General features: G+C 36.3%; 1 protein-coding gene across 9 annotated transcripts in view; it reads left to right on the top strand.

Annotated features, from left to right (window-relative positions):
• CCDC18 (coiled-coil domain containing 18) overlaps window positions 1-15,872 on the top strand; it is an 89,549-nt gene extending 73,677 nt beyond the window's left edge. For all 9 annotated transcript variants that reach the window (XM_027854841.1, XM_027854836.1, XM_027854835.1 and 6 more), the window contains 3 exons: window positions 1,038-1,238; window positions 8,475-8,945; window positions 15,793-15,872. In XM_027854841.1, the coding sequence (XP_027710642.1) occupies window positions 1,038-1,238; window positions 8,475-8,945; window positions 15,793-15,807 (687 nt within the window). In that variant the 3' untranslated portion in view covers window positions 15,808-15,872. The remainder of the gene's footprint in view (window positions 1-1,037; window positions 1,239-8,474; window positions 8,946-15,792) is intronic.
• Window positions 15,873-23,825: the final 7,953 nt, after the last annotated feature.

Raw genomic sequence — 23,825 nt, 5'->3', positions numbered from 1 at the left:
AGTTGATCCTCATAGAAATAGTAACTATTCATTCTGCAGGTATTCTCTCACTGTTATATTTGTATCCCTGTCTCCTAGCATAGTGCCTGGCACATAGCGGGGACTTTATAAATGCTTATTCATTTGTTCATTCAGATAGATTTTCCAAATCCTATACTTTTGTCTTATTGTCATCTGAAAGCAAATTACATGATCAGTTATCTCAGCATTCCTACAGAAATGCAGTTACTATGCATTATGTGCTCAGCTTTTATAGAGGATTGATAAAAGTATTTTTTATTTGAACAGTGTTTTTCTTATATGAAATTGTAGTTGAAGGTATTATGCACTCTGTTATGTGGTGTCTCTTATACAAAGATATCCCATACAATAAATTCCTCTTTAATTTAGTTCCAAAAAATATTTTGTCTCTGCAACAGATATGTTTGTTTTCTTTTCCTGTAGCTGTAAAAAGAAAACAAACTTAGAACCAAATTAAATATCTAACCCTAATAACTCATTTATTTTGCATGCTTGGTAATGCCCTCTATGTTCTTTTTAGATGATGTTCTGTTTTTTTCCTTAACTGTCTTGTTTTATATTATCTTTTACTTAAAAGAAACCTCAAATTTTTTTTTGGAAATAATTGCATAAAGAATGTAAAACTTGTCCCTAGTAGTAGTATTATTTTATTGCTCTACATACCATTTTTTAAATAGTCTTTCTCTTTGGATGTATATTGATGGTTAATTTTAAATAGGAGATTATTTCAATATAAAAATGAGTCAATTAAAGAAAAAAGAGTGATGATCTTCTAAATAGTGATGTTGGAAAATGCAGATTTCAAAACCACCCACTCACACAGAAGCAACTTGAATAATAAGGTTTGTGGAAAAACTAGCTTTGGGGATAGGAGAAATGAGGACATTTATAGTCAAAGAAAGAGCTAGGTTCTTGTTTTGCTCATATGTTTAAGCTGAATTAAATAGCTGAAGTATTAAGGAAGAATAAAACCAAATCAAATCTATGACATTTTCTTTTTGTCCTAAAATACTTAGATGCTTTCACATCGAGAGAATCGTACAAAGTGGAAGTTGTCTTCAGACAACCAGAAGTCTTCAGTTCAGCAACTAAATATTCAATTAGAGAAGGCAAAACATGAATTAGAAGAAACTCAGGGTACATTAAGCAGTCTGCATAAACAAGTGCAGGACAAGAATGAAGTGATTCAAGCTGCCAACGAAGCATTGCTTGTTAAAGTAAGTGGAATGTAAAGTATAGAAAACTTTAAAGCAGTGACTTTAAAGAAATATGTTTCTTATGAATAAAATTTTAATTAATTAATCACTTATGTTTCTTTTACATTTTGCTTGGAGAAAGACTGTGATAGGGGCATCTAGGTGGCACAATGGATAGAGTGACGGGTGTTAAATCTCATCTTCCTGAATTCAAATCCAGCCTCAGATACCTGCATAGCTGTGTGAGTCTAGGCAAGCCGCTTAACTCTGCCTCAGTCTCCTCATCCTCATGTGAAATGAGCTGGAGAAGGAGATGGCAAACCACTCCAGTATCTTTGCCTAGAAAAACCCCAAAGAGTCAGACATGACTGAAACAACTGAACAACAACAAAGACTTGTTTGTCTGTTTAAGAAAAAAGCACCCAATTTAGGTAGTGATATATTCTGTTTATTATTATTAATGTGGTATATTCTCTCATGTTATACAGGGAAAATGTTTTGTGAACTTTTAAATACAAATTCACCTAATCCTGACCTACCTACTTTAGGGTTCATAATGTTTTACTGTTTGATGCCAATAAAAAGTTGGAAAAATTTTTCAGAATTAATGATTGTTAAACTGTTGAAAAATCATAAAGTTTCATTATCTATTACTGGATTTGAGTATAGGCACTAGTATGTAAATATCAAACATATGGTGTTCACTTTTATTTTTCTCTGCTTCTAAAGTTTTGGAAATTAGAAATTATTATTAGTACCCAAAGATAAAACACACAACACTGCTGGTATATATGTTAAATTTGTCAGTTAAGGCCTTAGAAACAAGAATATGAACTAGCTGTTTGAAAATCAGGAAGTTCTTTAAAAAAAGTAATTTTTAAGTTTAATAGAATGTAAAGTTACTGAAAATCCAAAAACTCTGCTAAGAAGACTACTTTTAAAAAATTAGGAGAGCTTAATACCTTTTCTGATGCGATTCTCTCTGTTATCCACACTAATGGAAGCTTTTCTGAACACATTTTTTGTACTTTTGTTGAATTATGGCTGTGTTCTGAGAAATTATGTTTTAATTTCTTCAATTTCTTTTTCTTCTTTAATTTCTAAAGCTAATATTTCTAGTACAATATTGAATAACGGTGATAATAATGGACATCTTTGTTTCACCCCCGATCTTATTAGAAATGCTTCTAGATTGTCCCTATTACATATAATGCTTGCTGATGGTTTTAGATAGATGCTACTTGTCATTTTAAGGAAGACTCCATTTATTCCTATGCTTTCTAGTGTTTTTAATAGGAATGGGTTTGTATTTTGTCAAATGCTTTTTCTGCATCTATTGAGATAATCATATGATTTCTGTTAGTTTTGTTGTTGATATGGTCAATTATGCTGATAGTTTTCCTAATATTGAACCAGTCCTGTATTCCTGGTATAAATCCTTCCTGGTCATAGTGTATTATCCTTGAGATAAGTTGCTGTAATCTCTTTGCTAATATTTTATTTAAAAATTCTGCACCTATGTTCATTAAGGAAATTGATCTACAATTTTTCTTCTCTTTTTTGACTCTTCTCAGTTTAGGTATCAGCACCATATTTGTATCATAAAAAGAATTTGATAGGACTCCTTCTTCACCTATTTTCCTAAATAGTTTGTATAGTATTGGAATTAGTTGTTCTTTAAATTTTTGATAGAATTCATTTATAAATCCATCTGTCCCTGGAGATTTTTTCTTAGGGAGTTCATTGATGGTTGTTCTATTTCTTTATCTGAAATGGGGTTGTTTAAGCATTTTATTTCCTCTTCCATTAATCTGGGCAATTTATATTTTTGTAAATATTGATCCATTTCACTAAGATTATCAAATTTATTGGCATACAGTTGGGCAAAATAGCTCCTAATTATTGTTTTTATTTCCTCTTCATTGGTGGTGAGTTCACCCTTTTCATTTTTGATGCTGATAATTTGGTTTTCTTCTTTCTTTTTTTAAATCAAATTAACCAAAGGTTTATCTATTTTATTGGTTTTCTCATAAAACTAGCTCTTAGTTTTATTTATTAGTTCAATAGTTTTCTTAATTTCAATTTTATTAATCTCTCCTTTGGTTTTCAGAATTTCTAATTTGGTATTTAATTGGGGATTTTTAATTTATTCTTTTTCTAGCTTTTTTAGTTGCATACCCAATTCACTGATCTCTTCTCTCTCTATTTTATTCATGTAAGCATTTAGAGATATAAAACTTCCCCTAAGGACCACTTTCACTGCTGTTTTGGTATGTTGTCTCATTATTGTCATTCTCTTGGATGAAGTTATTGATTGTTTCTATGATTTGTTGTTTGACTAACTCATTCTTTAGGATTAGGTTATTTAGTTTTCAATTAATTTTTAGTCTATATTTCCATGGTCCTTTATTTCATGTAATTTTTATTTCATCATGATCTGAAAATGATGTATTTAATATTTAATATTTTTGCCTCTCTGCATTGGATTGTGAGATTTTTATATCCTAGTACATGGTCAATTTTTGGGGAGGTGCTATGTACCACTGAGAAAAAGGTATATTCCCTTCTGTCCCCATTCAGTTTTCTCCAGAGGTCAACCATATCTAACTTTTCTAAAATTCTATTCATCTACTTAACTTCTTTCTTGTTTATTTTGTGGTTAGATTTATCTAGTTCTGACAGGGGGAGGTTGAGGAGGGGGGTGAATAGGATGGAGAGAAAGACACAGATAGTAATCATAACTGTGAATGTGAAAGGGATCAACTATCCCATAAAACAGAAACGGATAGAAGAGTGGATTAAGAACCATAATTCTACAATAAATTGTTTACAAGAAACACATTTGAAGCAGAGGGATACACAGAGTATACACTAGTATAGTCTTGCTGTCTATTTCTTCCTCTATCTCCCTTAACTTCTCCTTTAAGAATTTGGATGCTATACCACTTGGTGCATAAATGTTTAGTAATGATATTACTTCATTGTCTAGGGTGCCTTTCAGCAGGATGTAGTTTTCCTTCCTTATCTCTTTTAATTAGATCTATTTTTGCTTTTGCTTTGTCTGAGATCAGGATTACTAACCCTGCTTTAGAAGAAGCCTAATATATTCTGCTCCAGCCTTTTACCTTTACTCTGTGCATCCCTCTGCTTCAAATGTGTTTCTTGTAAACAATATATTGTAGAATTAGGTTCTTAATCCACTCTGCTATCCGTTTCTGTTTTATGGGAGAGTTCATCCCTTTCACATTCACAGTTATGATTCCTATCTGTGTCTTTCTCTCCATCCTATTCACCCCCCCTCCTCTGTTTATGCTTTCCTCTCTCCTTTTTCCCTTTCCCTCCTCACTAGAGTTTTGCTTTCAACTACCACCTCCCTCAGTCTGCCTTCCCTTCTATTAGTTCCCTCTGTTTTCTTCCCCTTTACCTTTTCTACTTCTTCCTTCCCTTCTATTCACCCCCTCCCTTTTCTTTTCCCTTTCCCCTCCTACTTCCTATATGTTAAGTTAGATTTCTATACCTCACTGATTGTGTTATTCCCTCTTTGAACCAAATCTGATGAGAATAAGGTTCAAACAATGCTCATCTCCCTCCCTTCTTTTCCTCTAGTATATTAGGTTTTTGTGCCTTTTCATGTGATATAATTTACCCTTGCCTGCTTCCTCCTTTCCTTTTCTCCCAATATAAACCCTTTTTACCACTTAAGTAGATTTTTTTTATCATCACATCAAAGTCAACTTATACCTATGCCCTCTTTGAATGTCATAATAACAATACAGTTCTCAAGAGTTACAAGTGTCATCTTCCCTTGTAGAGATGTAAACAGTTTGCCCTTATTAATAACATATTGTTGTTTTTTTCTTTCCTGTTTACCTTTTTATGCCTGTCTTGAGTCTTGCATTTGAAAGTCAAATTTTCTGTTGATCTCTGGTCTTTTCATCAATCACCTATTTCACTGAATGTCCATCTCCTCCCCTGAAAGATTATGCTCAATTTCACTGGGTAGTTGATCTTTGGTTGTAATCCAAGCTCCTTTGCCTTACAGAATATCATATTCCATGCCCTTCAGTCTTTTAATGTAGAAGCTGCAAGGTCCTGAGTAATCCTGACTGTGGTTCCATAATATTTAAGAGAAATTTTATTTTAAACAAAACATTGAAGCCATGTTATAAAGGACTGACAGAAAAAGGTTGTCTAGCGTCTCCATCCTATTTTATTTCCCAAAACTTATGTTTCCGTAAATCATGTTGAGATGAGTGCAATATAAGACTCCACTTATCAAGTGTTCAGATTTTTGACTGTTCAAAACAGAGCAGACTTGCAAGTAAACAAAAATACCTTGTGTTTATGAAAGATAGAAATTGCTTAAAAAAAAAAGCCTAAAGATATGAAAATGACAGAAGACATGACAATTGTTCAGTGAGCCAACCTGAAAAAAAAAGAGCTTTTTAGCTGGCACAGACAAGCCTGGAAACCAGGGAAGAGAGGCAGAAGAAGAGGGAGCAGTCAACAAATCTGCAGAGATGACCAGGAGTCAACCAGCAGCCACTTAGAGAAAGTATCAGCCAAGCACAGAAATAGCCATGAAGGAATAAGAGAGGAAGCTCCCACTAGAAAAGCAAAGCTGGGGGAGAGGATGAGAAGACTTAGCCAGCCACTCCAGGACCTTCTGAAAGCATCCCTGGGTCAAAGCACTGTATAAGAAATGCTGTTCTTAATCATGACCCTGGGTCATCAAGAAACAGCTACGTTTGAGTCCACATTATTTGTACTTCTAGCAGAGACATGTCCTGTATTTTAGATATCTGCCAAAAAACTTCAAATGAAAATGTTATAACATAAATCTTTGTTATTTAGGATAGCTCATGCTACAACTATGCCAAATAAGTACTATATAATGGACCAGCACAAGATAAGCTGCTACAGATTAATCGTATTTTTCTTCTATACTTTCATTGGGTTGGAAAGGTTGTAATTAAGCACACTGGTTTAAAGAACAGACCCTTTGTCTACCGGTCTAGTGTCAGCAAATGATTTTGTAGCCTACTTTGATAAAATGTGCTAATTGGAACTCAAAGGAAAAATTTGCCATGGAAAAAACTGGTAGTTTGAGTATCCATCTGTAAGTAATTTGAACTTAGATAGATTGTAAAGATATTGAAAAGGCAATGTATATAGGCAAAGAGAAAGAAGCATAGACAAATTATATTTGCCTCATACTTTTTAGGTGCTAAATTTCAGAAAACTAATAGAAATGGAATGTTTATACAATGCCAGATTGATTTACTAAGTAACAATAATCTTTTTTTTCTCATAGCTTTCCTTATCATAGTTTCAACTGAATTTCTATTCATGATAATTTCTGTTGATAAAAAACGGGACATTTGGGGAGGCAATGCTACCTAATACACATTTAATATCTTTTGGAAGTTCTGAAGGGGAGAATCATTTTTAATGCTTTCCATTCTATTCATTTTATATTAAGTAGTGTCTGTCAATATAAAATCATTGGTTGTTTACTTTTCACACTTTCCTGTGGGTTGAATGAGGTAATGTAAATATTTTTAAAGGGCCTTCTGCTTAGCTATATATTGCCTAAGAGGGTAAAATTTTGTAAATGAGAGGTAATGGATAGTATCACCATGATTTTGTAGCCTACTAAGCCAGGAAGAACTTGAAAGCTGGGTGTAATAATGGGGCTTTGGTGCTATGAAGACCCAGATTCAAGGCTGGCCTCTGACCCATCCTGACAACGTGACTTGGGGCAGACTTCTTGATGATCTCTAAGACTAGAAGTTACAGAAAAGGTCCCATCCTGCATTGGTAGAGAGTTTGCTCACTCAGGATGTCCCTATGTTAATGAAACCACAGGTCCAGTCCCTATCCTATTTAGCTCCCCAGTCCTGAATAAGGAATTAATCCTAACATTAATTCTGGAAAAAAATTATGGGAAAAACTTAAAACAGACTTACCTTGAGTGGTTAAATGTCAAATCTACAAGCATTTCTTAAGCCTGCTATATGCCAGGCACTGTACTAAGTACTGGGGATACAAACTAAGGCAAAAATAATCCCGGCCTCAAGGAGCTCACAGTCTAATGGGGGATATGTAATGTACAAATGTAATGTACAAATAAGATGTGAAGGATAAACTAGAGATAATCTCAGAGGAAAGATACTAAGCCCCTCCCTGATTAAGGGGGACTGGGAAAGGCTTCTTGCAGAAAATGAAATTTTAGCTGAGACTTGAAGAAAGCCAAAAGGCAGAGATGATGATGAGAGAGAATTCCAAGCCTAAGGAAACTGAAAATTCACATAGTCCCTTTTGACCCAGCGATACCACTACTAACTCTATATTCCAAAGAGATCAGAGAAAGAAGAAAAGAACTCATATGTACAAAAATATTTATAGCAGCTCTTTTCATAACAGCAAAAAATTGGAAACTTAGAAGATGCTGTCAGTTGGGGAATAGCTAAACAAGTTATAGTAAATGAATATGATGGAATGCTATTGTGCTATAAGAAATGATGAAGGGGATGGTTTCAGAAGAACATGGGAAGAACGGTATGAACTGATTCAAAGTAAAATCAGCAGTGCCATGGGAACAATTAACGCAATAACAGCAATGCCATAAAGACAAACAGCTTTGAAAGACTTAGGAACTCTGATCAATACAATGGAACCAACTGCAGTTCCAGAGTACTCATGATAAAATGTGTTATCCACCTTTATATAGAGGGGTAGTGGATCAGAGATCAGATTAAAGCATATGTTAATTTGGGGGTTGAGGGACTTGGCTAATATGGTAATTTGTTTTTCTTGACTATATATTTTTAATTAGTTTTGTTTTTCTTGCTTTCTCCATGGGTGAGAGATAGGAAAATGGGAGGGAGAGAATTCAGAACTGAAAATAAAATAAAATTGAATTAGAAAAAAAGAAAAAACACAGTCAAGAAATGGAGTGTCTTGTTTGAGGAACAGTGGTGAGGCCAATGTTACTGAATTGTAGTGTATGTGAAGAAAGGAATAAGGTGTAAGAAGACTGGAAAGGTAGGAAGAGTCCAAGTTATAAAGGGCTTTAAAAGACGAATTCATACTCAAAGCTGTCTGAAATGGGATGATTTGCCTCAAAGAGTAGTGAATTCTTTTCTAGAGATATCTGTAGCAAGTAATTCTATACTGGATAAAAGGTTCAACTACTTTTTTTCTGGGTCTGAAATTCATGATACGTGAGTGACCAAGTTTCTTATTTTTATGTAGGAATCAGAGGTAACGAGGTTGCAAGCCAAACTTTCTGGACATGAAAGGACTGAAGGCTTAAAGTATCTACCAGTCTCACTTTTGTCTCCTACTGAAATTATGTATGATATTCAAGATGCAAGGCTCTTCAAACAGCCTCAGCCACTATTTCTCAAATCTAGAAAATTGCGTCGCTCTATTAGTGCCAGTGACCTAAATGTCAAGACTATTGACAATGAAGATCTTGCTGAAGAACTCTTAGAGGATCTAAAGCAAGTACTCATTCAGAATCCTTTACCAACAGAGGAAGAAAATAAAAAAGATGCATTCTATACTCCATCAGATGTATTCGACTCAGTGACATATGATCCAGATGATGATGAAGCTTCTCAAAATAATGACTTCACTACTCTTAGTGGAATGCTAAAATACATAAACAAAGAAGTGAGACTGTCAAAAAAGTCTTCTGTATCAGCATTTGGTACAAATCAGGTATTATGCCTATGTGAAGAATATGTATTTGTCTAGTAGTGGGTAGTTTCTGTATTAGGGAAAATATTTTCGGATAGAATTTTCTGTACTGTGAAAACTTTTGCATTTTGCTTTAAGTTAGCATTTGGGAGAAAAATTGGTATTTGTAAAGTAATAGAGAATTTTTTTTTAATTCGAAAGACTAAAATAATGACCATTTTTAAACATGGGTAGGAGTCTTCTTCTATGGAGGGAAGATGATGCACAGAAAAAAATGAAGGGCTGCACAAGGAAAAACTAATGTTTTTTTTTGCTAGAGAAATACGAAACATTTGGCTTCTTTTAAAATTAAGAACAGGGAATATACAATTTTTTTCAGTAAGTATAACAAATACTAAGAAATACACTTCAGTTCCACAGGGGAAGAGTTAAGAAGATGGCAAAAAGCCAGAGACACAGAAGAGAAATGGAAGGGTGAAGCTCACAGAGAGGGAAAGACAGAAAAGCTCAGTAGGTTCTGAGGTGAATCATAGTTAATAGAGATAAATTGCCCTTGTTATATCTTGTTTATACAGCTGGGCTGTGAGCATCAGAATAAATTATTATTGCTTGTTACTGACTTTTGAAGAGTTGATTGGATTATTAACCACTATTCATAGCTTTTCATTTGTATGCCCAATTCATTGATCTGCTCTTTCTTTGTTTTATTGAGGTGAGAATTTAGAGAGATAAATTTTTCCCTAAGTACTGCTTCGGCTGAGTCCCATAAATTTCGGTATTTTGTCTCATTGTTGTCATTCTCTTTGATGAAATTATTGAATGTTTCTGTGATTTGTTTTTAACCCACTCATTCTTTAAGATTAAATTATTTAGTTTCCAATTAATTTAATCTATTTTTCTATAGCCCTTTGTTGAATATAGTTTTTATTGCATTATGATTTGAAAAGGATGCATTTAATATTTTTGTTTTTCTGCATTTGTCTGTGAGGTTTTTATGTCCCTAATACATGGTTAATTTTTGTGTAGGTGCCATGTACCACTGAGAAAAATGTATATTCCTTTCTGTTCTCATTTAGTTTTCTCCAAAGGCCTACCATAACTAACATTTGTAAAATTTTATTCATCTCCTTAACTTCTTTCTTGTTTATTTTTTGGTTAGATTTATCTAGTTCTATGAGGGGAAAGTTGATAGCTTACTATTTTCTCCTGTAACTCATTTAATTTTTCCTTTAACAATCTGAATACTATGCCATTTGGTGCATACATGTTTAGTATTGACATTACTTCATTACCTATGGTTCATTTTAACAAGATATAGTTTCCCTGCTTATCCCTTTTAATTAAGTCTATTTTTGCTTTGTCTGAGATCATGATTGCTAACTCTGATTTTTTTGATTTTCCTCCAGCTGAAGTGTAATAGACTCTGCTCCAGCCACTTACCTTTATTTACTCTGTGTGCCTCTCTGCTTCAAGTGTGTTTCTTGTAAACAACATATTGTTGGATTCTGGTTTTTAACCCGTTCTGTCATCTGCTTCCTTTTCATGAGTGAGTCATCTCATTCACATTTACTGTTATGATTACTAACTGTGTATTTCCCTCCATTTTATTTTCCTATTTATTCTTTTCTCCCTCTCCTTTCATCCTATCCCTCATCAAAAATATATTTGGTCACAGGCTCTGTATCATCTGCTGGCCTTCACGTATTGTCTGCAGCTTCCACAAAACTCCCCAAAAATTACCATTTAATTTCTTATACCAACCCTCAATATATTGAAACCATGATGAGGAAAGTTATTATGTGGAAAGGATAACTATGGGATTTAAAACTGGTAGGAACTCTAGAGATAAAAAGTTAGGCCCTTAGTTGTGAACTCTAACCTTCCTCCTCTCTACTAAAAATATTTTTATTTCTCTTTGTGCCTTCTTATCTCAAAGGAAGAGGAAAGCCTTTCTTTTTCAAGCTAACAACTTGGTCCTATACTTTCCATCCCATACTATTCCTATTATTCTAAAACCTTGCCACTTCCTTTAAGGAGGCTTATACATCAAGAAAATATTTACCTATATGAAAATCTACAAACCTGAAAGGGCTGGAAGAGTCAAGGGAGGGAAACATGGTAAAAGGCACTTAGTTGGGGACAAAAGGAGAGAAGTAGAGGTAAATTTTGGTGGAAATGTATTACAAGCTACAGAATAATTCCTGAAGTATTGGGAAAATATACTGTAGACTGCTAGAAGAAATGTGTGGTGAATTCCAGGAGCATATAAGCTTCTTGAAAGCGGAGGTTTATGTCCTTAGTACTTAGAGCAATGCTTTACACACATAATAGATACTTAATAAATGTTTGTTGAATTGACTGGTGCAGATTACAAAGGTGTCACATACAGTCATAGGACATAGCTGTGATGGAAGATTTCCACTATCCAGACATCTGTGAGAGAGGTCTTTCTCTGTTAAAAGCAGAAGAGCTGATAAATTCTTGCCATATCTTGCTGGTATTTTCATCTTTCAGACACTAGAAGCCCTGAGGGGAATTGCTGTTCTGGACCTGATGTTCCCTAGACTTTAGGAAAATGGATGTCAGAGGGTTCAGGGAAAGGAGAAGGCAAAAGTCTAAAATGGGGGGGGCGGTCAGATCAAGAATGTCTGAGAGGGTTTCAAGAATGAAATTTTGATAGGCAACTTAAGATAATTCTGATGAGAAAGAAATGAGGGTACTATCCAAAGAGATATGTTTATATAGAGAACTCTCCAGCAGCTTTAGATTTTAAAAGGACATGTCGAAAAGTATATATGATGTCAGGTAATTGAGTATGAATACAGAAGAGTAGAACAGTCCGACAGGTTCAGCATCAGGAAAGGTAAAGCCCAGTATCAGCTACTGTGGATAGCAAAAAGGTGGGGTTTGGTTATTTGAGATTATTATTTTTATTATATTATTTACTTTAGCTATGATGAAGATGAAGGAAAGGATAGAACCCCTATCCTAGAGAAATAATTCTTGCTTCAGGTGTTGGTCCAACTAGCTGACCTCTGAAGTCCCTTCCAGCTTTAAAGCTCTATGACTCTTAGACTGCTTAGGACGTATGGGAAGATCATAACAGACAATGAGAAGAAATTAGTTCAATTCAGCAAGCCTTTATTAGCATCTATTATGTTTGAGGCACAGTTAGGAACTGGGGATACAAAGACATAAACAAAATGTTCCCTGCATTCAGAGAACTTAAATTCTACTGGGGGAAATAACATTTTACACAGATAAGTAAATACAAAATACTTTCAAAGTCAGTACAAAGTAATTTCAGGGATAGGACAGAGCAATAATAATTGTGTGTGGTGGGAAGGGACCTTTGACCTGAGCCTTGAAGGAATCTAGGTATTTCAAGAGGCATTCCAAGAAGAGCATTCCAGACATAGGACACAGCTCATGCAAAGGCCCCTAGGCTAGAGATGGAATGTTGTTTATAGCACTGTAGCAAGTTGGTCATTATGGCTGGACTGCAGTAAAGAGAGTACTTTAGCTGCCCTTAATGAATATGTTATCTGGCTCAGATTAACTACATTCCATGAATTTTTGGATATGACTGAATCTACTGTTGATAACCTTTGAGATATAAAGAGTAGGAAAGGTGTCACAAGAATAAAATCGGGCAGATGTGATTTTTTTTTTAAAAAGGTAAATTTTTAAGTAGAGAAAGAATTGGGGAAATTGGGAAACACCTTATGAAGGAGGTAACACCTGAATTGGTTGCTGAAGGGAGAGATTTTTACAACTAGAAGTGGGAAGGAATCCATTCTAGATATAAGGGGACAACATGAGCAAAGGCAAGAAATGGCAAGTGATGGGGAAAAAAAAGATGTTAAGTAGGGCAGTTTAGTTGGAACATAATAGAATACCTGGAGGAGTGAGATAAGCCAGAAAAGTAGGATGGTGGTGAACATTTGTATTTCTAGGTTAGACTCATGAAAAATTATGTAGAAGAAAGAAGTGTCAAGGTTCAAAGAAATATATGACCAAAAAGGAAGTGGACCAGTCATGTAACATGAGGGAGGGTCAGCCCATTTGTTCCATTGCTTACTATGTTGTAATTCCCTCAGTGTGGACACCTTGTAGAGTATTTATAGGAAAACATACAATAGTTGTACAGGATGAGAAAGTGTGAATGGATTGAAGGTAGTTATCTATATCAATGAAATCATAAATTCATCAATCCTCAAGTATTTATCAAACACTTAATATGTTTCAGGCCGTGTGTTAAACACCAAGGATACAAGAAAGATAAAAACATAATCCCTTCTTTCAGGGAGCTCACAATAGAATGGGGGAGACAAAATTAAAATAGCCATGTGCATCGAAGATATATATGTGTGTCTGTGTGTCTGTGTCTGTGTGTATGTGTATGTATATATATATATAATACACATATACATATATGTATGTGTGTGTATATATAATGTGTGTATGTATATTTATACATATGTGTGTGTGTGTGTGTGTATTAAATAGAAGGTACTAGCAGCTAGCAGAATGTTTGAAGAATGGGTAACACAACCAAGAAAGGTTTCTCAAAAAAGGTCTTGAGTCTTGAAGGAAACCAGAGAAGCTAGGATTTGGGGGTGAGGAGATAGAACATTCCAGGCATGGGGGAATAGCCCACGTAAAGACACAGAGATGAGAGATATGGAGTGTTGTGTGTGAGGAATAGCAAGTAAGCCAGTGTGGCTAGATTGTAGAATATGTGTACAAAGGTAGGTTATGAAAACCTTTAAATACCAAACAGAGTACTTTTTAATTGACTTTATATTTGAAGGTGTATACCTGGAGGTAATAGGGAGCCACTGGAGTTTTTCTACGTAGAGAAGTGACATGATCAGACCTATGCTTTAAAAAGATCACTTTGGCACTTGAGTAGGAGGGTGGATTAAAATGGGGAGAATTGTGAGGATAGGAGACCAATTAGAAGGCTGTTGAAGTAGTGCAGGTGAGAGGTGATGATTATGGAAGTAAAAACAAGAAGATTTGACAACAGATTAGGTTTGGGGGTGAGAGTAAGGAGGTAAGGAGTTGGGAAACCTAGATGATTGGGAGGCTAGTGGTGCCCTTGAGAGTAGTAGAGAAAATTGGAAGAAGGTAGGGTTTAGGGGAAAAGGAATTTTCTTTGAGCATATTGAGTTTGAGGTGGCTGTAGTACATCCAACTGGAGAAGTCCAAACATTAGGGCACTGCATTGTGATAGGTGATTAATAAATCCTTGTTGGATGTCATAGTGCTCATGTCCAACCAAGATGGCTCTATTTAAAGCAGCATTTTAAGTTTAGGAAAAATTATTAGCCCTTCTATAGTGTGCCAGTGGCTCCTACCACAACTGTATTCATATTTGATTCAATAATCAGTGAGACTTTTAAATTCTAAAAACTACTAGAAGTCCTTTTTTACTTCCTTGTAAGCCCTCTGTTGATTTTTTTCCCTGTGGTTCAGCAGACCTTTGTAGAAAAAATGTTCCCCCATTTAACTTGAGGTTAAACATTTACATGTTTCTTAGATCTATTGGAAATACTTAAAGGTAAATTATTAATATTTTATACTATTTTGTAGAATTTGATACCCTTTAAAATCAAAGCTAGAGAACCTCTGGTCCACAGACTGCCAAGTGGCCCTCAGCTTGAATTTCTACAGCTTTCAGAGTAAGATTGCTTTGATCATTGCTGTAGCTGCCCAGAGAATAAATGTATCTGGGTGGCCTCTGGCTATCGTATTCAAAGTGGGGCTTCTGAAATTTTTTGGATTAGAAAAATAGGAAGAAGTGATAACGTCTCAGAGGCCGGGAACTGAATGTCACACCCCAATGTACAAAAACAGTTTACTAACACTTTGAATTATACTAAAATTATTTTCCTTCTGTCTCCCATTTTCTTTATTGTTACTTGCATTTCAATATGCTTCTCTTTGTGTGTCTGTGTTTTTCTTTCTCCTTTCCTCCTCTCCCCTTAGCTTTTTTCTTCTCTATCCTCTCTCCCCCTCTCATTCCCTTTCAAAGATCAAGAGAAGAGCTAAGTTAACTGGAATCAAAATGCAAAGTCAGAACAAGACCAGCAAGCAAGGCTGACTTAGTGACAAACCAATGAGCTAAGTATTCCATGGCCAGATGGGTCCCTGAGGCTCTAGGGCGAGGATTAAGTGGGCCCATCTCTGGGGACTGGAGGAATCTGGAGGCAGGGAGCCAAGCTAATTAGAAAAATACATTTTTCTATTAATTTAATAAAATGTTATATTCCCTATTCTTAATTTTAAAAATCTAAGTGACTATAACCTTTGATACATATTTTTCTCAAAAAATCTACTGAAATGATTTCATTTCCTATTTGAATGCTTCATCATGTGTGGAGGTCATACTGAGCTCTGGACAGTTATGTTAGCAGAACCCAAGCTCTGCTTGATCTTATCAAGCTAGAAAGGCTTAGAATATGTGGAGCTAACAACATATTAGCTGCATTAGGTAGGACCAGCCTACCTAAATTCAGAGAGGTTCATCCCCAGATTGACTACACGGTGATGGATTTTTCAGCCAGATCAATGCTTAAAGACCAGTTCCAAGTGATGGAAGGTTTGCAATCTGCATTGGTGGAGGGACTGCCCATGCCTAGGAAATCACAGATCTCACAAGTATTAAAAGTAGTTTTTTACTTCCTTGTAAGCCCTCTGTTGATTTTTTTTCCCCTGTGGTTCGGCCAACCTTTATAGAAAAAATGTTCCCCGTTTAACTTAGGTTACATTGTTGCCTTAGCAATTATCATGGGCTCTCAAATGGTAAATCAAAAAGATAATATTTCAAATATATTAACCTATGCATTTCACATTATTCCAGGAAGAAGATTTGTGATTAAATGAAGATACTGATGTGATGAGAAAATTGAACCATTGGCACTCTATTATACTTAAGTACCTTATATAGTTTATGTTTTATATTGACTTTTTATCACTGAATAAGTTTTATATTTAACATTTCATTGTCTTTTGAAGGAAGTATTTTAAAGCCTTAATTTGAATTTCAGGTGATAATTTAAAAATTTTACTTATTAACTCTTTTATTAATAAACCTAATAATATCTTTTTGGTCTTTATTTGATATCTAATTAAATGCTTTGTTGATTTATTGGTACTTTTAAAAATACTTTAAGGTATTTTCTAAATTTGTAGTCAAATTGCTAGTCTATTTTATTTAATGTATTTATATATTAATATTTGATTAAAAATTTGTAGGTGATGATTAACGTAGAAAACCATTCTATTATTGATTTTGTTGTTGTTGCTAGTTAGCCCCTGTTCATTCTTCATAACTGAGATCAAATAGAATCTTAATTTGTGGTATTGAAAGTAACAAGTAGTGTGTAAGCTTTATTACCAACCTGTGCTCCACTCATAATATACTGTACATTAAATGACTAACTTTCCTGTCTTAGAAGTCCCAACAGGGAGATGGGCTTTCTATAGGCTCCATGAGGGAATCCTCCTCCTCCAGACCAAGTTGGGACAAACTTGTCCAGCTCAAATACCACAGTTCCTGACAAAGGTCACATAGCATTTACATACTACAGGGAGCAGGACAGGACATTAGACACTTGAGAGGAAAGAGCTAGACAATTTGGTAATTAATACTGAAAGGAACACAAACTATACTATGGGGTTACTTGCCAGAAACAGTCCCAAACTCAGTGCTCCCAAACTCACGTGCTAGAAAGAGGGATTAATGTCGGAAGTCATAATCAGCAGGAAGGACCCACTCACTTTTTTTTATGTCACTAGCTTCCATAAGGACAGTGGTTCCACCATGACTCACCAAACTGTGCTACAGTATTTGACAAACTCTGATTTTTCTGGAATGTTAAAGATTTACCACCATGTAAATGATTTTATTGAACCTTAAAAACTCATTTGCATAAAGAAAAAAATGTATCAGTGATAAATGTTAAAAGAGAGTTTGGGGCTGTAAGTCCACTCAACCTACATGATATGCTCTTCTACTTTGTTCTACAAAATAAATTAAGGATGGCATAGTCCAATATCACAGGGTTTCCAGTGTAATACCTTAAGATCATTACTTTATTTTGGTAAGTGAGGAAAAAGAACCTAAAATTGCACCCTTAGAGAAGGAATGGGAGGAAATTCTCAGCTTCTTGTTCCTTCTCCTCCAAGGCTACCTTATGTCTGTTTTGTATATGTGCTGTATATGCTTATCTATGTATGTGTTGTCTTCCCAATTAAAATGTAAGCTCCTCAAGGGCTGAGACTGTTTTGATTTTCTTTGTATCTCCAACACTTGTGTTGCCTGGCACATTGTAGGTACTTAATAAATACTTGTTGATTGATTGGTTGGTTGAATGAATTAGAAAAGAAGGACTCGGTACCCATCTGAGAGGTTATAGGTTATTTACTGACTCATTTGCCAATATATCCTGTGACTTCCATCTTAGGAGCTTTAAATCAATTATCTCTAGCTCGTGACCCACCTACGGTTTACTTTCACAATATCCCATTTTGGATACACACACACACACACACACACACACACACACAAATAGTTTGATATAGAAATAGATCAGACTCATAGAAAAAAGTGGGGGAATGAAACTAAGATGGAAGGAATAGTAACAAGTAAAACACACTCTCTGATCCTGAAGGGGTTGGATATTAAGGTAGGGAAAAGACAGAGAATAAGTGCCTTAGATCACTCAAGGGAATAGTAGAACCAACTGTGACATATGAATGTAATGGAATGTTATTGTGCTGTAAGAAATTATGAAAGAGGGTGGTTTTAGAAAATCTGGTACAGAGTGAAGTGAGCAGAACCAGAACAGTGTATACTGGTACGGTAACACTGTAAAGAAAGACAACTTGGAAGGATTTTAGAGTTCTCATCAATGCAATGACCGAACATTTCTCCAGAGAACCTAGGATAAACCTATGCTGAAGCACATTATTCAACTCCCGACAGAGAAGTAACGGACCCAGGGTGCAGAGGCATACATTTTTGGACATGGCCACTGTATGGATTCATTTTGCTTGACTGATTATGTTGCAAGGTTGTTATTGTTGTATGTGTATAACATATATGTGTGCGTGTATATATATATTTTTAGTGAGGCAATTGGGGTTAAGTGACTTGCCCAGAGTCACATAAGCTAGTGAGTATTATGTGTCTGAGGCCGAATTTGAACTCAGGTCCTCCTGACTCCAGGGCCGGTGCTTTATCCACTGCACCACCTAGAATTTTTAAAGAATAAAACAAATTGGACACCTAGAAATCAGGGTGAATTCCATTTTATGTAGTTCAGTCAGGTATATGATTCAGTCCAAATGAAGTGAAAATAGGAATCATCATAGGATCTTGAGTTAGAAGAAAGATGTAATGATTATTTAGCCTGACTCCATAATTTGACCCATGAGGACACTGTCCCAGAGAGGTTAAATCACCCGGCCAAGCTCATACAGGAGGTAGTAAGCGGTAGAGCTGGGATTTGGAGCCAGGTCTGATTTCACATCTCTTTCTACTGCACCATCACCGTTTTCATTCCAATAGAACCAATTCCAGAGGGAATGCAAAGGATTTAATTTTGTTTAGAGCACGAAGGAGGAGAAAAGCTTAGTGGGATAGAGCTGGATTGAGTTCTTGTACGAACGTGGTTCCTCAACTCAGTGATAGGCTAACGGGTCTGATATCTAAGATGAATAACATGCCCCGACAGTTTTCTCAGTTTTAATAGTTTAAAACTGCCCTAAGACTTTTGGGACATCCTGTATAAAGAATGAACACAAATAGATGAGACCAAGAGCCATTTCTACCCCACACTAAGCTCACAGACCCCAGGTTAAGAACCCCTGCTCTATATTCTGTTGAGATTTGGATCCTGATTCCCTCATCCAGTGTGCTAGCTCTGTGTGTTACACGGGCCTGTAGTTGTGAACTAGCTCTGCTGTCTCCTCGCCTCTGATTTTACTTGGTGAGGCTTCTCTTTTTGAAAAGAGTTATTCATTTATGAACTTTATATCTAGAAGCAGTCTGTCTTAGGACTGTGGCTACAGCACTCAGGGTAGGGGATTAAAGCTCCAGAAGTCACTTGTGGTCAGAGGTAGAGGGTAGGGAGGGTGGGATCCCAATTGAAAGTGCCAGGCCCTCCCCAAGTCTTTGAATGTATGGGCTCCCTGCAGGAGGCTGACAGGCCCACTAGATGGCCTCAGTCGCGTGTACAATTCCTGGAGGACAACTACCGTCCTGGGAGCGCTTCTGGCCAGGCATCCTGGAGTCAGATCCATTCTGGTCAAGCCAAGAACCAAGGCACTGATCAAGCACCTACTGTGTGCCAGGCAATATGCCAAGTGCTGGAGATAGGAGTTTATATAAAACAGCCTCAGAGAGCCCATGTGGAGCCAAGTGCTGGAGAGTGCCAGACTTCCTTGCTGCTTGAATAATAAATAACTGTTGATTGAGTGATTGCATGGACATAGGCTGGGATGAAAAGCTAACATACACCAGGGCCTGGGTCCCATTTCTGTCCCTAAAGAAGGAGCCTCTGTGGTCTATGGGGTAGGGTAGAATTACTCGGCCAAAGGTAAATGGCACTTCCCTTCCCCCTTTCTGAGGCAAGGCGTAACAAATTCTATCAAGTGAAAATGTGGCAGACATAGGATCATAGATCTAAAGCTGGAAAGACTCTGACCCCTCCCTTTACAGATGAGGTAACTAACTAATTTGCCAAGGCCGCACAGGTGGTAGCATCCAGAGGTAGGATCTGAACTCGGATCCTGTAATTTCAGTGCTCTTTCCCCTTTACAATGGTTCAAATAATGTTCAGTAACTTTTATGTGGTTATGTTTTCCTGTTCTCTCTCTCTCTCTCTCTCTCTGTCTCTCTCTCTCTCTTTCTCTCTGTCCCTCTCTGTCTCCTGGTTCTCTTAGCCGCTAGCTCATTTTTTCTCCTTTCCTTTTTATTCCTTTTTCAAATTGTTTTTCTCTGTTTTGACCTGCCTGGTCAAGAGAAATGTGAGTAAAGCCCATCCACCCATCCACCCATTCATTTATTCAACACAATGATTAAGTACCTACTGTTTGCAAAGCACAGTGGGGAACATTAGGATAGATAAAAAGTTGACATAAGAATTGGTCCTGCCTTCATGGAGCTTAGTAGGATAAAGCATAATATACAATATTATATATGTGTAAGAGCAAATATATGAGAGGCAATGTGGTATAGTGGGTAGAGAGCTGACTTTGGTATGAGGAAGACCACACCTCTGGTATATTCTGACCTCTGAATATCCTAGGTGACTCTAAGACTACAGGCTACAGAGAAGGTAATCACCTACTTTGGTCTCTCTACTAATGAAGTCACAGGTCCTGTCCTTTTCCCTACCTCTACAGGTATGAGATGCCATGGTAGTGTAAGTAAAGGGGTAAAGGGCCAATCTTAGAGGTAGGAGGATCTGAGTTCAAAACTTGTCCCAGACTAGCAATGTCACTCAACCTCTTAGCTCTTAGACTAGAAATTGAAGATTGTAAATTGTAGATCTGCACTGTTGGCAGGAATGGCTGTTCTGGGAGTTTTTCTGCACTGATGAAAACGAAGGTCTAAAGAGCTGTGTGTGCGTGTGTGTGTGTGTGTGTGTTCATGTGTGTTATTTTAAAAAACTGGAAAATATAGATCCATAATGAAGGTTGTTCCTGATCCCTTCCACCAGGGAAGGCTTGCAGGGAAGGTGGAACCTGAGCTGTGTTTTAAAGGATAGGCAGAAATTTAACAAGTAACTCCTTATTAGCCATTTCTGTTCTGTCATTCTTACTCTGAAGATTATTCTTGGATAAAGAATATCAAGAATAGCCAAGCAAGAGTTGAATGCTTATGAATTGCTTTTGCTCCATCATTCATTTTCATAATCTTATCCACCTCAAGGAGTAAGCCTATTTCTCTTTTCATCTTCCTCTTGTCCCATCACTGGAAGATTTTCAGCACATTGACTGAGGGTTGGGTATGTTGCAGACAGGATTCATGGTTTAAAAAGAGTCTGCCCTGAAAACTTCTGAAGTCCTTTCCAACTCAAAGTCTATGATCTGCTGATTCCCTCACATGAAGATTCTTTCATCTAATTTCTTCCAACAGACAATGTCAATTTATATATTTATTATATATTCAGATTGCACAGTTGACAACTATCTCTTGGTTTCTCTTTTTTTTCTCTCCCTTTTTGGCTCTTTTTTAAAAATCTTTTTTATCAAAATTGATATGTCAAGGCTGACAAATCTGCCAGTTACAATGTAATAAAGACTTGAATTAGAATTCTTGAAGAATCTAAGTGAAGGAGGGGATAGAAGTAAAACAGATGGCAAAAGAAAAAAGAATAAATGGTAACTGAATGTGAGAGACAAAGGAAAGGGGTTGGGGGTCAAAGATGAATCTGGGAAAATGACAAAGCCATTAATAGTAACAAGGGAAGTTGGGGAGAAGAGTTTCCCTGGTGGGGAAGACAATGTGTCCTCTTATAGACCAGAGACTTTTGTAGGCAGCATGTCCAAAGAAAACATTACCGTTGGACCTTCCTCTTCCACTTTCCCCCAAGGGTGTGCCAGCATATCCAGGTCAATGCTCACCTATGTTTTAGTCATGCTAAGTTTGAGGTGTTGATACATCTAAATGCAAATGTCCTTTAGGCAGAAATACTAAACCAAAGGTCAAGGTTGGAGACTGTTTTAGATTCATATAGATATCACAATTGCAGCAGTGAAAATGGCTGAAATCAAAAGGACCCATATGTACAAAAATATTTATAGTAGCTCTTTTTGTGGTGGCAAAGAATTGGAAATTGAGGGGGTGCCCATCAATTGAGGAATGACTGAACAAGTTGTGGTACATGAATGTAATGGAATACTGTTGTGCTATAAGAAATGATGAGGAAGTGGACTTCAGAAAAACCTGGAAAGACTTGCATGGGCTGATGCTAAGTGAAGCAAGCAGAACCAAGAGAACATTGTACCCAGTAACAGCCACGTTGTGCAATGACTAACTCTGATAGACTTAGCTCTTCTCAGCAATGCAGGGATCTAAGACATCTCCAAAAGTCTCATGATGGAAAATGCTATCCACATTCAGAAAAAGAACTATGGGGTTTGAATATAGATCAAAGTGTACAATTTGCTCTTTTTTCTTCTTCGGTTTTGCTTTGTTTCTTCTTTCTCATGGTTCTTCCTATTGGTTCTAATTCTTCTTTACAACATAACTAATGTGAAAATTTGTTTAATAGGAACGTATATGTAGAGCCTTTATCAGATTGCATGCTTTCTTGGAGAGGGAGGGGGGGAGAAAATTTAAAGCTCAAAAGCTTATGGATGTGATTGTTGAAAACTAAAAATTAATTAATTTGGTATTTTAATTAATTTGGTAATTTAAAAAGAAAGAAAATGGCTGAAATCTCTAAGAGTGAGCGTGTCTAAAAAGAAGAGAGCTGAGTAGAATGCATTGGGAGTGCCTCCACTTAGGGAATGTAAAGTGGAAGAGGATCCAGTAAAGCAAAGAGAGGTATATTCAGAGAGACAAAATAAACCCGGAGAGGGCAGTGTCTTAGCAGGCAAGAGAATTCAGAGTTACAGAGGAAATAGTGTCAAAAGCTTAAGGGTGGTCAAAAAGAACTGAGAAAAAACCATTGAACTGGACCATTACATTAGTAAGTGTTTGGTGTCCTTTGATTAGAGCTATATGAGTAAAGAGAGATACAGTGAAGCAGAAGGAGATAATGGGTGTGGATCTTTGATTACAAAAAGTTAGTGTAAAAGGGAATTAAGATGGTAACTATAAGGAGCACCTTAAAGGTAACAGTGGACCAAAGAGGCCTTTTTACATCTGTACACAATTATACAACAACAATAACAGCATCATAAAGACAAACAATACAAAGATTTAAGAACTTTGATCAAAATGCAATGACTGACCATAATTCCAGAGGACCCACAGTAAGCATATTGCCTATGTCTTGACAGAGAGGTGGTGGACACGTGGTGCAGGATGAAATATTTTTAACATGCTCAATGAGGGAATTTGTTTTGCTTGATTATGCATATTTGTTACAGGGTTTTGTTTTTCTCCATTTTTTAAGGAGAGGAGAGAGGAAGATGAGAGGAAGAGAAAAATACTTTAGATATTTGAAATTTTTTTAAAGTTTAAAAAATGGATCTGTGGGCTATATTTTTGTGCAAAATGCAAATCCTCTACCAAAAAAAGTCCAAGTCACAGGATGGTGAATAGACGTATACCAACATTTCAAATTAGTTATAAGTTATTTTTATAGGTCTGATGACAGATTTAGACTCACCAGTATACACTGACCTATCCCCTACACAGTATGACACTTGAATAAACATTAACAATAGCTGTGAGAGAGCCAAATATGGTTAAACCCTGATTAACCAGCAAGTCCCAGCAACAGGGTGCTGTGAATAATAGAATTTCCTGGTCACTTCAGAATTAGTCAGGAAACCATTTTGTCTCAACTTTTGTTGTTTGAGAAATCTTTGTGTAGGGCTTCTTAGTTTTCTGCCACAGTCTCCTAATTGGCCTCTCTGTTGCCAGATCCCCTGCCGATTTATCCTGTACCTGACACCAAATTAATCTCTCTAAATGCCACTTAAATCATGTCACTCCCTAGCTCACAGTTTTCCCCTGGTTCCTCATTGCCTTTAGGATAAAGTTCAAACTCGTAAGCCTGGAATTCAAGGTTTTTCTCCATCTGGCTCCAATCTACATTTCCAACATTATCTCTCACTATTTCCACATGTGAACTTTCTTAATCAGATTCTTTGCCCCTCAACTAGAGCTAATATATTCAGATCTCTCTCATCCTTAAAGAAAAAAAGAAA

The sequence above is a fragment of the Vombatus ursinus genome, unplaced genomic scaffold (assembly GCF_900497805.2).
Source record: "Vombatus ursinus unplaced genomic scaffold, bare-nosed wombat genome assembly UNPS02010639.1, whole genome shotgun sequence".
Taxonomy (NCBI): domain Eukaryota; kingdom Metazoa; phylum Chordata; class Mammalia; order Diprotodontia; family Vombatidae; genus Vombatus; species Vombatus ursinus.
The sequence above is the reverse complement of the archived record's forward strand: the minus strand, read 5'-3'. Positions and strand labels throughout refer to the sequence as shown.